The following is a 17,413-nucleotide window of genomic DNA, read 5'->3' as shown; positions in this document are numbered from 1 at the left end:
TCTTAATTCCAGATGTCCAGAGTGGCATGGTAGCACAGTGGCTAGCACTGCCGCTTCACAGCTCCAGGGACCTGGGTTCAATTCCCGACTCGGGTCACTGTGTGGAGTTTGCACATTCTCCTCGTTTCTGCGTGGGTTTCCTCCCATAGTCCAAAGATGTGTGGGTTAGGTTGATTGGTCATGCTAAAGTGACCTGAGATGCATATGTTAGAGGGATTAGTGGGTAAAATATGTAGGGATATGGGGGTAGGGTCTGGGTGGGATTGTGTTTGATGTGGACCCGATGGGCCGAATGACCTCTTTCTTCACTGTAGGAATCTATGATATTTCTTTTATTGAATTCATAATCCACCACCTGCCATGGCGAGATTCAAATCCGGGTCCCCAGAACATTAGCTGAGTTTCTGGACTAGTAGTCTAGTGATAATACCACTAGGGCATCGCTTCCTCTTACACAGAAAGAAAAGACTATCATTGGTATAATGTCTTTCATAATCTCAGAATGTGACCAAACACTTCACAGCCAAGGAGATATTTTTACATCGCTGGCAACGTAAGTTAGCAGAGTGGCCAATTTGAACACTGTGAGGTGCTTTAAACAGCACTGATGCATATGGCCAATTTGTCCATTTTAGAAATGTTTGGTTGAGGCATAAATGTTAGACTAAAGGAGAATTCTTCCTCTAATAATGCCACAGGGTTTTCTTTTACATACAGCTGAGGGGACAGATGGGATCTTTCTTTAACATCTCATCAAAAAGAAGCCACCTCTGACGGTGATATGTTCCCTCGATTATAACACTCAAACGTCAGAATCGATTCGATGCCAAGGTTTCTGCAGTACAGCTTGAAATCACGACGTATCACTTCTAAAAAAAATTAACCACCCCGTGGGATGGCACAGTAGCACAGTGGTTAGCACTGCTGCTTCACAGCTCCAGGGACCTGGGTGCGATTCCCAGCTCGGGTCACTGTCTGTGTGGAGTGTGCGCATTCTCCTCGTGTCTGCCTGGGGTTCATCCGAGGGCTCTGGTTTCCTCCCACGTTCCAAAGATGTGTGGGTTAGGTTGATGAGAACATAAGAAATAGGAGCAGGAGTGGGCCATCTAGCCCTTCGAGCCTGCCCCGCCATTCAATAGGATCATGGCTGATCTGGTGGATCAGTTCCACTTTTCCGCTCTCTCCCCATAACCCTTAATTCCCTTATCTATCAAAAACCTATCAACCCGTGACTTAAATATATTTAGCGAGGTAGCCTCCACCACTTCAACGGGCAGAGAATTCCAGAGATTCACCATCCTTTGAGTGAAGAAGTTCCTCCTCAACTCCGATCTAGACTGCCCCCTCCCTCTTATCTTGAGGCTGTGCCCTCTAGTTCTGCTATCCTTTCTAAGCGGAAAGAATCTCTCTACCTCTACCCTATCTATCCCCTTCATTATCTTCTAAGTCTCTATAAGATCCCCCCTCATCCTTCTAAACTCCAACGAGTACAGATCCAGTCTATTTAGTCTCTCTTCATAGTCCAACCCCCTCATCTCCGGTATCAGCCTACTGAACCTCCTCTGCACTCCCTCCAAGGCCAATATGTCCTTCCTCAAGTGCGGCGACCAAAACTGCACACAGTACTCCAGCTGCGGCCTCACCAGTACCCTGTACAGTTGCAGCAAGACCTCCCTACTTTTATATTCTATCCCCGTTGCTATAAAGACCAGGTTGATTAGCCATGGTAAAAATTGCCCCTTTGTGTCCTGAGATGGTTAGAGGGATTAGTGGTTAAATATGGAGGGATATGGAGGTAAGAACTGGGTGGGATTGTGGTCGGTGCAGACTCGACGGGACAAATGGCCTCTTTCTGTTTCTATGAATATTGTGATGACCGTGTCAGCCCTGTGAAGCTAATTGGGTTGTGAACATTGTACTTTTAAATAGAAAATGCTGGAATTTAAATAAGACAAAAGTTTTTTATTTTTTTAAACGGACACAAAGATGGACGAGAAAGTACAATCAGCCACTGACAGGAATGGTGCAGTACCATTCTCCAGTGGCAATTCCCCTTCCTGCTTCCAGACAAGGTACTTGTAAAAGCATTCAGTGGCTGATTATCATCTCTGGAAGAAGTCTCACAACACCAGGTTAAAGTCCAACCAGTTTATTTGACAGTAAACCCACAAGATTACTATCAAATAAACTGGTTGGACTTTTAACCTGGTGTTGTGAGACTTCTTCTAACGAGTACAAGCCTAGTTTATTCAGCCTCTCCTCATAGCTCAATCCCCTCAACTCCGGTATCAGCCTAGTAAACCTCCTCTGCACTCCCTCCAAGGCCAAAATATCCTTGCGCAGGTGCGGCGCCCAAAACTGCACACAGTACTCCAGCTGCGGCCTCACCAATGCCCTATACAGCTGCAGCAAGACCTCCCTACTTTTATATTCAATCCCCCTCGCTATGAAGGCCAGCATCCCATTCGCCTTCCTGACCACCTGCTGCACCTGCAAGCTGGGTTTTTGCGACTCATGCACAAGGACCCCGAGGTCCCTCTGCACTGTCGCCTGCTGCAGTTTTTCGCCACGTAAGTAATAGTCCTTCCTACCATTCTTCCTACCAAAGTGGACCACCTCACACTTGCCAACATTAAATTCCATTTGTCATTTCCTGGCCCATTCGCCCAGCCTATCTAGATCCTTCTGCAGACTCTCCACACCCTCCGCACAATTTGCCTTTCCCCCAATCTTGGTGTCATCAGCAAATTTCGACACCCTGCACTCGGTTCCCTCCTCCAGATCATCTATATAAATGGTAAATAGCTGAGGCCCCAGCACTGACCCCTGGGGCACCCCACTAGTCACTAACCGCCAATCCGAATAGCAACCATTGACCCCCACTCTCTGCCTCCTATTTGACAACCAATCCTCTATCCACGCTAACACCCTACCCCCAACTCCATGTCCGCTGACCTTCTGCAATAACCTCTTGTGAGGTACCTTGTCAAACGCCTTCTGAAAATCCAGAAAGACCACATCCACCGGCTCTCCTCTATCCACCGCCCTAGACACATCCTCATAGAACTCCAGTAAATTTGTCAGACACGACTTCCCTTTAATGAAACCGTGTTGCGTCCGCCCTATCAAGCAATTCCCTTCAAGATGCCTCGCAATTTCCTCCTTAATGACGGATTCTAACATTTTACCTACCACAGACGTTAAACTAACCGGCCTATAATTCCCCGCCTTTTGCCTGGCACCCTTCTTAAACAACGGCTTAACATTAGCCGTTTTCCAATCTTCCGGCACTTCCCCGGAATCCAGCGACGTCTGGAAAATAACCACCAAGGCATCCACTATAACCTCCGCCATTTCTTTCAGAACCCTCGGATGCATTCCATCCGGTCCTGGGGACTTGTCCACAATAAGCCCCTCCAGTCTGTCGAGCACCACCTCTCTAGTAACAGTAATGTCATTAAGACCCTCCATTCCTACCACCTTTCCATCGCTAACACCCGGCTAATTATTCACGTCCTCCTCCGTGAAGACCGAAACAAAAAAGTTATTCAAGACCTTAGCCATATCCCCATCCCCTACCACTAGCTCCCCTTTCTCATCCTCTAAAGGACCAACGTTCACCCTAGCCAGCCTCTTCCTTTTTATATATTTATAAAAACTCTTGCTATCCTTTTTTATATTAAGTGCTAGCCCAGCCTCATAGCTTCTCCTACCCTCCTTTATCAACTTCTTTGTCAATCTTTGTTGACATTTAAACCTTTCCCAATCCTCTTCTCGCCCACTGCTCTTAGCTACTCTAAATTCCTCCGCTTTTAATTTAACACTTTCCTTCACCTCCTTCGTTATCCACGGCTTATTACCTCTCTTCCTACTGTCCTTTTTAACCATCGGAATAAATTTCTGCTGAGCACCAAGAAAGATCTCCTTAAAGATCCTCCACTGCTCCTCAGCAGACCTACCTTCCAACGCACTCCCCCAGTCCACATTCGCCAATTCTTCTCTCATCCTACCATACTCCCCTCTATTCAAACAAAGGACGCGTGTCCGGGAACCCACTTTCTCCTCCTCCATCTGCACCAGAAACTCCACCATACAATGATCACTCTCTCCAAGAGGATCCTTCACCGCAAGGTCCCTAATTCTACCCGCCTCATTACATAGCACGAGGGGAGATCTCATTGAGACGTATAAGATGATGAATGGGATGGATAGGATAGAGGTGGAGAGACTCTTCCCGCTCAAAAAAGACAGTAGGACTAGAGGGCACAGCCTCAAGATAAAGGGGAGGCGGTTTAGAACGGAGTTGAGGAGGAACTTCTTCACTCAAAGGGTGGTGAATCTCTGGAATTCTCTGCCCGTTGAAGTGGTGGAGGCTGCCTCGCTAAATATTTTTAAGAAGCGGGTTGATGGGTTTTTGATAAGTGAGGGGATTAAGGGTTATGGGGAGAGGGCGGGAAAGTGGAACTGAGCAGCGACAGATCAGCCATGATCTTATTGAATGGCGGGGCAGGCTCGAAGGGCTAGATGGCCTACTCCTGCTCCTATTTCTTATGTTCTTATGTTCTTACTGTGTTTACCCAGTCCAACACCGGCATCTCTATATCATCTCTGGGACAGACAAAGAGACATAATGGTCATCACAGCTCAAGAGATCTTGTGAATAATGCCTAGATGGAATTGTGGATTCACCATCTATTTGGAATATACAAAGAAAGGGTTTAAAGTCAGCAAAGAAAGCTGCTTCAGTGTCTGTCTGTCTGTCTGTGTGTGGTCTGTGAGAATAAGCAGCTGAAGGTTTTACACACTAAAGGTGTGTGACACAGTGACAGGTACAGCCAGTAGTGCCTCTGCAAAATAGCCAAAATAGCATGTACATTTCAAATCTCTGCCTACGGAAGTCAGCCCATGATGTGGAGATGCAGGCGTTGAACTGGGGTAAACGCAGTAAGAAGTCTCACAACACCAGGTTAAAGTCCAACAGGTTTAACCTGGTGTTGGGAGACCTCTTACTGTGAAGTCAGCCCAGCCAGAAAAAGGCTCATGACCAGAAAAGAGAACTGGAGTGTTTCTCTGCCAAAGCACAGAACACTGGAATTAAAGAACCAACCGTTTGTCATAGAGTCAAATCTACTGCAACCAAATGGTAACAGTTACACGTTTCATCAGTGAGTCACCAGTGCCCTTTTATTTTCACTGATTTACTACTGGACTCAATTCTCACTTCTAATCTGTTTGAATGTGTTATATCATTTTCCTCCTCAAAATCTAGTTTTAATTAACTCGAGCGATAGTTAATAAACTCGCTCTATCTTTAACTCAGGAATGCCTGGTTAATTTGCCTCCTTCTTAAACATATCTACTGGGTCTGGAAAGTTCCCCACAGAAAAGGGATTCTTTTTAGATTGAATGTTATTTTTAACCAGCAGAAGGGGTTGGGAGTGGAATAACGACTTGGAGCCAGTCATTCCTCCTTACCTGAGTTTGTAACAACTGGGGAGCATCCCAGCAGTAGGTGATGAATTGAGGGGTTTTGTCCAGATCAAGGAAATTGGGGAACCTCACCTGGGGGGTAGTTATAATATCAGGTGTGTAAACTCTGTGAACAAGTAGTGCAAAGTTGATTGGATATCAATCATCTCCACCATCCCCATCTCCGTCCTATCATCCCCAAACCCCTGACTGTCCCCACCCTCAATGTGCATCATTCACATCAGCTCCAACCCATTGTGTGCATCAATACTGCCATCACATGACTGAAATCTGCTGGAAAGAGTGTCAATACCTTACTCACAAAAGGAAATTGTCCCTTAGTGACAGGGGATTAGCAGGGTAAATAACTGGGGTTATGGGGGATAGGGCCTGGGTGGGATTGTGATCAGTGTGGACTCGATGGGCCCACTGGCCTCTATAGGGATTCTACGAACTAGCAAGACTGCCTAGGACCAGCAGCACAGAGAGACCATGCTCAACAGAGAAGAACAAACACGGCCCTATAAAGACACTAATCACAAGCAACTAAAAAAGGTACTAATTTGTTTTACCTGCAATATTATTTCTTCACAACAAAAACTCGGCCACAATTTCACCTGGAAAAACCAGAAACGTCCAACCTCCAACCCGTCTTCAAAGAACCAGGGATGGATCCTATCGATTATTTTCACCCTCCATCTTAAAGACTGGTTAAACAAGTGACTTTTTTCTAGTGCTCTGTAGTAATCAAACTGCATGTAGCATCTCCAGAAACCATCTTCCCTTGTGTGTCTGCATGTTTCTAAGAAGTGAATGTTTATTTTGTTTATATTCCGAATGTCATGAAAATAAATGTTTCTTTTGATTTAAACTCACAAGAAAGCCTGTTAGTGTCTATTCTTTTAAGTCAACAAACTCAAAAGGGTTAAAACACTCCTTCTCAAAAAATACATCTTTTTACAGTCAACTGAGAGGTGAGAAAAGTTGGCGGGGGGGGGATATTATCCTATCAGCTCTCCTATTAATAACAATATGTAAGTCCACTGAGAACTTTTAGGACTTAACCCAAGGATAGCACTTTATAGTATGGTCACCATTATTTTCATTATTTCAAATATGAACAGCTAATGTAAAAATGAATTCACTGAAACCAATATTTTTACTTATTGAATAGAAACACAATTTTTAAAGCTGGTTTACATAGTATTAGCAAAATTATAAAAAATGGTAGAAATAAGACTCACAGATACTAGAGGGTCTACCCAGAAGGAAAGACTGAACTTTTTGGGGCTCTTCTCTCCAGAGAAATGAAGGTTGAGGGGGTAACCTGATAGGAGTATTAAAAATTAAGGAAGGACTGATGCTGTGAATGTTCAGATATTTTCACTTGTGCAGCAGGGATCATGAATGTAAAATAGTCACCAATAAATCTCACAGCGAATTCAGGTGAAACATATTTACAGAGAATGCGGAATTTGCTACCACAAGGTTGAAGTGAATTTTATTCATTAAAGGGAAGCTAGATAAACACATTTAGAAAAAAAGTAGTTCGAAGAATAAAGCAAGGCTAGGTGAAATAAAGTGGCAGAATGTTCATATAATAGGCTTATTGGAACGAATGGTCTGTGTCATTGCTGTACATAATCCAATGTACTGGTACACTTTCACAGCACTCCATTTTATTAATTAATCTATCATATTATGAACTAATTTTATTTGGTTCTCAATGAGAATGCCAAAAATTGTTATTTAATGTCACTGCATTTATGTGTGTGAATTCTCATTCCTGAAACATAATGGCCAGGATTCTTCCAAAAAAGATCTAAGTCCACAGTGCACAGAAAAATGGAAGTAAATCCCCCCTGGGTTTTTTTTTTAAGCATGATTTCCAGAACAAATCTCCAACGCATTGTGTATCACAGAGTGCCCTCGCGTGATTCACTCTGGAAATTAGGGGGCAGGGTTATTCCCACCGGAGAGGCTGGCAGCACAGCACTGAGTGCGCCACTACGCATGCGCCGAACTGTCAGTGAACTGGCCCCGCATTGCCAGCCTCCCGGTCATTGGCCAGTTCGACTGCTGGCCTACCGACCGCTCCCCGCAAGCCCCGATCGCTGACCTTCTGGGCCTCCCTGGGCCAACACTTATGTCCCCCGACCTCGGCCAGCTCCGATCTTCCCAACCCCACCACTCACCCAAAGTTCTGATCTCCCGATTTCACCCAGACAGACTGACCCCTGCAACAGCCCTGACCCCCCCACCCCTTCGGCAGCCCACCAGCACGGCCAGCCCCAATCATCTACTCCCTCTCCTTGCCATCTCAAGTGGAGAGTGGCAGCAGTCCCCATCCCCTCAACAGGCCCCTCCAATAGGCCCCGTGCTTGGCACTGCCTGATGCCCACTGGGAAGTGTCAAGGTGTCCCTTGGGATTGGCAGTTTGCCCCTTGGGCAGTGCCAGGTTGGCACTGCCCAAGTGGCACCACCCATCTTACCCCCCAACCTCCTGGGGCGGTCTCAATGGCCTCTCTTCCCTCAGCGGGGTCAAGTCACCTGTTCCCCGTTTGTGGAAAGCAGGAGTAAATCACACTGGAGGGAACCACTCCTGACAGGGAGGGGGTGGAGATGCTAGTGGGCCCAGAAATCTCAGTCCTGGACCTGCTAATGAAATGCAAATGGAGATTTCCGTACTGTTTTCAGCTGGTCTTAGTTGCGGAGACTAACAGACAAAGAACAAAGAACAATATAGCACAGGAACAGGCCCTTCGGCCCTCCAAACCTGCACCGGTCATGTGTTCCTAACTAGACCATCCGTTTGTATCCCTCTATTCCCAGTCTGTTCATGTGGTTATCTAAATAAGTCTTAAATGATCCTCGTGTGTCTGCCTCAACCACCTTGCTTGGCAGTGCATTCCAGGCCCTCACCACCCTCTGTGTAATATACGTCCCCTGCATATCTGTATTGAACCTCACCCCCTTACCTTGAACTTGTGACCCCTTGTGTTTGTCATTTCCGACCTGGGAAAAAGCTTCCAATTGTTTACCCTATCTCTGCCCTTCATAATGTTATAAACTTCTATTAGGTTGTCCCTCAACCTCTGTCTTTCCAGGGAGAACAACTCTAGTTTACTCAATCTCTCCTCATAGCTAATATCCTCCATAGCAGGCAACATCCTGGTAAGCCTTTTCTGCACTCTCTCCAAAGCCTCCACGTCCTTCTGGTAGTACGGTGACCAGAACTGGACGCAGTATTCCAAATGTGGCCTAACCAATGTTCTATATAACTGCATCATCATATGCCAACTTTTATACTCGATGCCAATAAAGGCAAGCATGCCATATGCCTTCTTCACCGTCTTTTCTACCTGTGTTGCCACCTTTAAGGATCTGTGGACTTGCACACCCTGATCCCTCTGTGTCTCTTTACTCCTGATGGTTATGCTATTTATTGTATAGCTCCCCCGCCGCAGCCCCCCCACCTCCGCTTTAGATCTAACAAAATGCATCATTTCGTATTTATCTGGAGGGACGTCACGCCATGGTGCCCAGCAGGACGTCAGCGAAATGGGCTCTGTTGATGTCTCCTGGTCAGCGCAGCGAGCTGGGAGAATCGCCTTCAAAATCTTTCCAATGTGGACGAAGCATCGCTAACTCGATTATGCACACAATAAAGCAGGATTCAAATTGCAAAGAGTTCCGATTTCAAAAATTTGATTTCAAATTTCTAAAGTGCATTTTTTAAATTCACAAATATATTTTCTATTAGCAGGTCCTTAATTAGCAACAAAAGTACCATTCAGGGACCGGGAACAGAGAAGGATGCAATGACTCGTCTTTTTGGATGGCAGTGGTGGTGGGTTTGGAAGGTGAGTGCATCCTGTTGGTGGTACACACGGCTGCAACTGTGTGGAGGGATTGAATGTTTATGGAAGGGGGTACCAATCAAGCAGCTGCTTTCTCCTGGATGGTGTTGAGCTTCTTGAGTGTTGTTGGAGCTGCACCCATCCAGGCAACTGGGGAGTATTCCACCACACACCTGACTTGGGCCTTGTGGGTAGGCTTTTGGTGTGGGAGGGAAAGGAAGTGAGTAACTCACTGCAGGATTTGATGGTCATGGGGACCTAACACCTATGTTTGCAGGTTCAGCTCATTATAATGGCATTGACATGTCCCTAAACAAGAAGAGGCTATCATCAAAGTGGAAGGAACTTGTAGGAAGCCTGGCAGGCATGAAGGCTGGATCTATAGAATCTCTGCGGTGCAGAAGAGACCATTCGGCCCATCAGATCTGCACTACACTCTGACAGAGAATCTTATCCAGGCCCTCTCCCCCACTCTATCCCTGTAACCCCGTGTATTTATCATTGCTAATCGATCTAACCTACACATCTTGGGACAATAAAGGACAATTTGGCATGGCCAGTCCGCCTAACCTTCACATCTTTGGGCTGTAGGAAGAAATTGGAGCACCTGGAGGAACGTGAGGAGAACGTGCAAACTCAACACAGTCACCCAAGGCCGGATTCGAATCCGGGACCCTGGAGCCGTGAGGCAGCATTGCTAACCACTGTGCCAAAGTGCCACCCGTAATTTGCCACAATAGTTGAGCCTCCAGTAAGTGAAAAAAAAGGTGAGAGCTCTGGTAATATCAATCACACCTCATTATTTTGTTAATGCCTATCCCAGAACACTTCAACACAACAGTGAAACCCACAGAAATGCATTGCGCAAAGAGGGAAAATTTCTGGCATCACCTTTCCCTCTGTTTTGTGATCAGAAAGAAAGCATCTTTAAGAAAAACAAAGCAAAGAAAAATTGTCCATTTTATCCCTCAAGTCCTGACTGTTGTGATTTCTTTAGCTATTTATTTCTTGAGTGGTGTTCCAAATTGTTCTCCAGGCTTGCAATGGGCCATGAACCTCACAGCCCTTTCAAATCCAGAAGTACTATTACTGTGTCAAGGGTGACACAATGCTGCGTAATGGTTCTTCGTACGGGGAAGACAGACATAGCAGTCATGTCACTGTACTCACCGATATCCAGAAACCTAGGCTCATGACTCCGGGGACATGGGACAATGCCACAATGGCACAGTGGCTCGCACTGCTGCTCAAGGCACCAGGGACCCGAGTTCAATTCCTGCCTTGTCTGTGTGGAGTTGGCACATTCTCCCATGTCTGTGTGGATTTCATCTGGGTGCTCCGATTTCCTCCCACAATCCAAAGATGTGTAGCTTAGGTGGATTACCAAGGTGGATTGCCAAGCTGAATTGCCCCTTAGTGTCCAAAGATGTGTAGGTTGGATGGATTGGTCATGCTAAATTATCCCTTAATGTCTAACGATGTGTAGGTTAGGTGGATTGAACACAAGAACATAAGAATTCGGTGCAGGAGTAGGAATCTGGCCCATCGAGCCTCCTTCTACCAATAAGTTCCTTGTCCAAAGATGTGGCGGTTAAGTGGCTCAGCGATGGTAAATACACAGGATTAAGAGGATAGGACAGGGGTAAGATGTTCTTTCAGAGAGTTGGTGCAGATACAATAGGCCGAACGGCCTCCTTCTGCACTGCAGTGAGCCTATGATTCTACTAAGCCTGAGACTAGGGAGCTTTACTTGACTTCAGCTGGAGAATGCTACATGGCTCCAGGCCAAATAGCGAAAGAGCAGGAATAAAATAAACAGGAATGATGATATAAACTATTAATTATTGCTTGCTCAAGGTATTAACAACATTAAATAAAGCAATTAAATAAAGTTTAAGCTGTTACGGGAATCAAAATTATACCATACCAAGCATTTAACTAATAATGTAACATAGCTAGATTATAAAACATTCAAAGAATGTTTATCATTGAAAAAACATTTTTTCTAATTGCTGGAAAAAATACAGTGAAAGAGAGAGAGTAGGAAAGGATGGAATGGAACTAAAGGAGACATATCAAGCACAAGATATTGTACCATCAGGAAGAATCAATAACCTTACTGTAAAGGAGTTTCCAGGCAATAGCAATCATAACACAACAGAATTTCATGTTTAGTTTGAACGTGACAAGTGCAGGTCTAAGACCAGTGTTTTAATCTTATATTAAGGTAATTATATGGATGTGAAGGCAAGGATGGCTAAAATCAACTGGGAAATGAGATTAAAGGGTAAAACAGTAGAAATGCAGTGGCAGAATTGTAAGGAGATATTTAACAACTCTGAGCAAAGGTTTACTGTAGGGAGAAAGGAAGTATCTTGAGAAGCATGCATCATCCATGGCTAAATAGGGAAGTTAAGGATCGTATCAAATTGAAAGGAACGCTGCAATTCTACAAAGATTAGTGAAAGGTCAGAACATTGGCCATGTTTTGAGGTCAAGTGAAGAAAGACTAAAAACATTAAGAGGAAAAAATTAGAGAGATGGTGCGAGATATAAAAACAGATAGTCAGAGTTTCTATAAGTAACTAAAGTGAGTGTTGGTCCTCTGGATAGAATCTGGGGAATTAATAATAGAAAACAAGAAAATGATGGAAACATTGAACTGGTGTTTAGCGTCTGTAGAAGGCTTATAAAGCTTTCCAAACATACTTGAAAATTAAGAGGTGAAGGGAAGCAGGAACTTAAAACAATTATCATCACCAGAACTAAAGGCTGACACGTAGCCAGGACAAGATGGCCTGAATCCTAGGGTCTTAAAAGATGTGGCTGCATTTATTATAATCTTCCAAAAGTTCTTAGATTCTGGAAGCGTCCCAATGAAAATACCTTTATTCGAGAAAGAAAGGAAACAGAAAGAAGGAAACTATAGCTCAGTTGGTCTAACATCTGTCGGATAGATATTTCTGGAATCCAAACTTTAGGAGGTCGTAGAGGATAATTAGAAAATCATCCTGGGATCAGGCAGAACGAACACGGTTTTCTGGAAGGGAAATTGTGTTTAACTAATGTATTCGAGTTCTTTCAGGAAGAAACAAGCAAGGTGGTTAAAAGGGAACCTGTAGGTATGGTGTACTTGGATTTCTGAAAGACATTTGATAAGGTGCCACATCAAAGGTTATTACACAAGAGTTCATTGTGTAGGGGGTAACATATTAACATGGATTAAGGATTGATTATCTAACAGGAAGCAGATTGTATGGATAAATGGGTTTCTTACAAGTTGGCAAGCTGTTACTGGTGGAGTGCCATAGTCGCTGGGACATCAACTATTTACAATCTATATCAATGACTTGGATGAAAGGATTGAATTTATAGTCACTGAATTTGCTGATGATACCAAGATAGGTAGGAAAGTAACTTGTCAAGAAGTAGTGAAAAAGTCTGCAAAGGGATAGATAGGTTAAGTGAGTGGACAAGAATTTGGCAGATCAAATATAATGTGGGAAATGTGTTCCATTCTTCCTGCTAAAGTGGACATCAGTCTACGATTTAAAAGGAGAGAGATTAAACTCAGTGATTCAGAGGGATCTAGGTATCTTGGTACATGATTCGCAAAAAGCAGCAAGTAAATAGGAAGGCAATTGAAACATTGACATTTATTACTGGGGGAATGGACTATGAAAGTTCCGATGGAAGTTTTACTGCAGCTGTACAGAGCCTTGGTAAGACCACATTTGGAGTAACGTGTACAGTTTTGGTCTCCTTATCGAAGAAAGGATATCACTGCATTAGAAGCAGGTCAGAGAAGATTTACTTGACTCATTCTTAGACTGAGGATTTATTTCATGAAGACTGAACCTTTACAAATTGGAGTTTTGGTGATCTTTCAAGAACTTGAGAGGTCTTGACAGGTTGGATACTAGGAGGATATTTCCACTTGTGGGGGAATCTACAATGCGAGGAAAGTTTAAAATTAAGGCGGAGATGGGGAGATATTTTTTCTCTGAGGGTTGTTAATCTGTGGAATTCTCTTCCCCAGAAACAGTGGAGATTGGATCATTGAATGTATTCACAACAGAGTTATACTGATAGACAAGGGGGGTGTTGAAGGTTATGGGAAAAGACAAAAAAGTGGAGTTGAGATTTTATCGAATGGTGGAGCAGCCTCAAAGAGCCGAATGGCCTATTCCCGCTCATAAATCCTATGTTCCTATGCTCTAACAGACTAACAGTGATATTCTGTTGGGATTCTTTCAGGTCATGTTTTGAAACTATAAATAATTCCCCAAGTGAATTCCCCAGCATTTGTGCTAGTGAGTTTTGACAAAATAAAAGCTTTGCCCAATAAATGTTCCCGTTGCTTTGTGCATAACAGAAGTCAGCAATTAGCATTTGGATTCACATTTAATCGGGTTTTATTTTACCAATGTGTAATTAACACATGACGATTCCTTACAAACTGCAACATTGCTTTAATCTGTACCCGGGATGTATTTGATTTCGGGACCTGGGTATGAACATTATAGCGAGGATCCAAGTTAGCTCACTCAGCTGACATCACCCTACAAATCTTGGCAGCAAAATATGCTCAGAGCAGAGTACCTCCTACTCCTGGATGCTATTCAAAAACAAAGATCGCTATTCTATTAAAAAAAGATCCGAGTCCAAATGGAATCCCAGATTGAGAGAACACTGATCTCTTCCTCCAAAACACGGTTTGTAAGATGGGATTTTATCAACGATGTCAGTAAGTCTGTCGGTTGTTGCAAAATTGTACCTCTCCATGGGGGGGCTGTATTGTTCAACAAAATTAATCCTTAAGTGTAGAATTGAATTAGTGCACAGAAGCTGTGAGTAATAATTCTGAGTAATTCTCCCTTACATGTTGTTTTTGCCTATTGTTGTGGATGTAGTGCAGAGAATGTGACCAACAGTGTGACATCTTGTGCTAGGTGTTCTCCCTGAAACAGGAATAATCCATGACTAATCGCAACAGGTACAAGAACAAAACCTCAATCAGTCCAATCTGCTGTTTACTCTGTTGGATATAATTAATCGATTAGGGTGTTGGATCCAGAAACAGTATCCTGAATAGAATTAATTTTCGTGTTTAATCCACACCTCGCAGTCTATTCACCTCACTTATTAAATACCCATTACTGCTGGTTAGATCAAGTACAACTTCATGCTTAGCTTCAAACAATAAACGAAAATTAAGATTTACTTTCGGCTTTTAAATCACAATAACAAAGTGATTTCAACACAAGGGAAAGGGGATCAAACAGAGCAGGTACAGCAGGCCGTAAAGAAGGGAAATGGTATGTTGGTCTTCATAGCGAGAGGATTTGAGTATCGGGATAGGGATGTTTTACTGCAATTGTACAGGGTGTTGGTAAGACCACACCTCGAATATTGTGTGCAGTTTTGGTGTCCTTACTTGTCATTATCTGAGGAAGAATGTCCTTGCTACAGACAGAGTACAGCAAAGGTTTACCAGGCTGATTCCTGCGATGGCAGGTCTGTCGTAGGAGGAGAGACTAAGTTGGTTAGGATTATATTCAGTGGAGTTTGGGAGAGTGAGAGGGGATCTTATAGAAACTTATAAAATTCTAACAGGGTTAGAAAGGATAGATTCAGAAAGAATGTTCCCAATGGTTTGGGGGGAGGGGCGGCAGAGCTAGGGGGGGGTCATAGTTTGAGGATAAGGGATAAACCTTTTAGAACGGAGGTGAGGAGAAATTTCTTCACCCAGAGGATGGTGAATGTATGGAATTCACTACCAAAGAATGTAGTTGAGGCCAAAATGTTGTTTGATTTCAAAAATAAATTAGATATAGCCCCTCGAGCAAAAGGGATCAAGGGATATGGGGGAATCAGAATATTGAATTCGAAGATCAGCCACGATCAAAATGAATGGCGGAGCAGGCTCAAAGAGCCGAATGGCCTACTCCTGCTTCTAGTTTCTATGTTTCAATTTCTGTGCTGAATGCAAGCTGAGTGATTGTGTGAGCAGGTGAGACACGGTGTAAATGCACCACAGTCTGGATAACAAACAATCTGTTCAGGATACAGACACACACTAGCTTGAGCGAACTGGCATCCAATTAATATTTTACAGTCAGCAATTATAACTTTGTGTCATTCAATAAGAACATACTCAGTAAATGATGCATGAAATCCTATTCAAGAACGTACTGGGCAATATATGCACCCACTCTTGAACAACTGAAACAATATCAGAATCTGTAACAAATAAAATATCACAAGTATTTGTGCCTCTCTCTTTCTAGAAACAGGGTCCATATATTTTTTAAACAGCTACTGGGCACAGAGAAAAATAGAACACATTGGACGCAATTAAAATATTTATAGTATTGCAAGACATTGAGAATGAACCTGTGGCAAAACACACCATCAATGTCAAACCCTGGTACCCTTCAATCAATCTCAATAATAGCCTTTTTTGTTGACATCATTGGGGCTGGAAACGTCATGAAATGTCAGATAGATAGCTCAAAAGTTCCCCTGGATAAATACAATCTGTGCAAGCAGCCAAACGATATATTGTGAGAGCACAAGCATTAGGAGGGGAAATGAAGACTGCTACTTAATTTCTGATCAGTCATATGCTGCGGTCTGAACTGTGAGAAAGCAACCCTGTAACTAATTTCCTGGAAGGCCATCTGTTTGAATCTGTAACTTTCTGAATGAAAAATGAGGACTTTCCCATCATATTTCCCTAGGACTGCAGAGGTTATAGTTCGCAATGTGTGCAAATGTGGGGAATACCAAAAGGGCTGAGGAAACGCAACACACACATTGCTACAAAAGGACCACGGAATGGCAACAATATGCAGTTCTGAATTCAGCCAACAATTGAGTTGTGACAGATATTTGTCGAAACGCAAAGCACAGTGCCCCAACGCAACTGGCGTTTTTTTTTAAAAACCCTGTTCGTGTCTTAAAAAATAAAAAAAAAGTCGCCACCCACAGAAATATACGGAAGTGAAACTGAATTTTCCGGAGAGGTGATAAAAGAATATATCTGCACAATCTAACAAAAATATTGATTTAAAACAAAAAAAAAGCAACTGGCAAACGCGGTGCTTTTTATGTCTGGGAGACTGAGATGTTCTGAATCTCAAACAATTATAAACTGATATCTCGCTATTTATATTTGGACAACGAAACAGAACATGAACATTGTCACAGGCAAATGGAAATTGCAAAAGAAACCGACATTGTGTCTCCCTCCACATCGAACAATGACTGGATATTACAGCAATACCTGGCTTTTCTTCTGACCCTGCATGTTTTAATAATAATTAGATCACCTCGACATTTCACACGTCCCCTGAAGAACGGTACAGATGCACAGAATAGGAGGGGAAATGAATGTTAGTGGTGAATGGATATCACGTACAAATACCTGGCTTCTCATCTCCACCAGGTAACTGCTGCTTCCAATTTCCCATCCCACAATTTGATACAGAAAAATCACACCTACAATTGCATTTTCCTTCACCCCCCCACTGTTGAATAAATAAATAACACAGTTTGCCTTACCCAGCTGAGGATCCGGAGAATGGTCTGGGGTTGTCTCAGGAAAGAGATGGGATCGACAGCAGATCCAGCCTTGCCAGCTCCGTACGCACCTCCTTCCATCTTGAGCCTCTCTCCTCTGTCTGTCCGTCTGTCTGTCTCTCAGCCTCCGGCTCGCCACCAAGTCTCGGGGGCGCGCACCGCCCCGCCACCGCGTTCCCGACGCCCGTGCACACCGCCCCAGCGCGCCACCGAGCGGTGCGCCCCAGCAAGCGAAAGGCTTTGGGGACAAGCACAGCGCCCAGCAATGATGCTACTGGAGGGGAAAAGTCAGGGGCAGCAAGAATGTTTCTGTTTTTTAACTTGTTGAAAAACACAACTAAGATTAATGAAAATTAGAGACAGTGGCAAATAGAGGGAAAAAAATCATTTAAAGGACATGTAATACATAAAGGTGAAAATTGCTTTATCTATACTATTTTTTAATCACTCTCAGGATGTAGATGCTGACAAGGCTGGCTGGCATTTATTACTCATCCTCA

At 43.6% G+C, this 17,413-nt stretch overlaps 1 protein-coding gene across 1 annotated transcript in view; it reads right to left on the bottom strand.

The window, feature by feature from the left end:
- syngr3a (synaptogyrin 3a) overlaps window positions 1-17,066 on the bottom strand; it is a 99,339-nt gene extending 82,273 nt beyond the window's left edge. The window contains exon 1 of the mRNA XM_080206322.1: window positions 16,896-17,066. Coding sequence (XP_080062448.1) covers window positions 16,896-16,994 — 99 coding nt within the window. The 5' untranslated portion in view covers window positions 16,995-17,066. The remainder of the gene's footprint in view (window positions 1-16,895) is intronic.
- Window positions 17,067-17,413: the final 347 nt, after the last annotated feature.

Source organism: Carcharhinus amblyrhynchos, chromosome 18 (assembly GCF_965287045.1).
Source record: "Carcharhinus amblyrhynchos chromosome 18, sCarAmb.v2.hapA, whole genome shotgun sequence".
Lineage (NCBI taxonomy): Eukaryota > Metazoa > Chordata > Chondrichthyes > Carcharhiniformes > Carcharhinidae > Carcharhinus > Carcharhinus amblyrhynchos.
The sequence above is the reverse complement of the archived record's forward strand: the minus strand, read 5'-3'. Positions and strand labels throughout refer to the sequence as shown.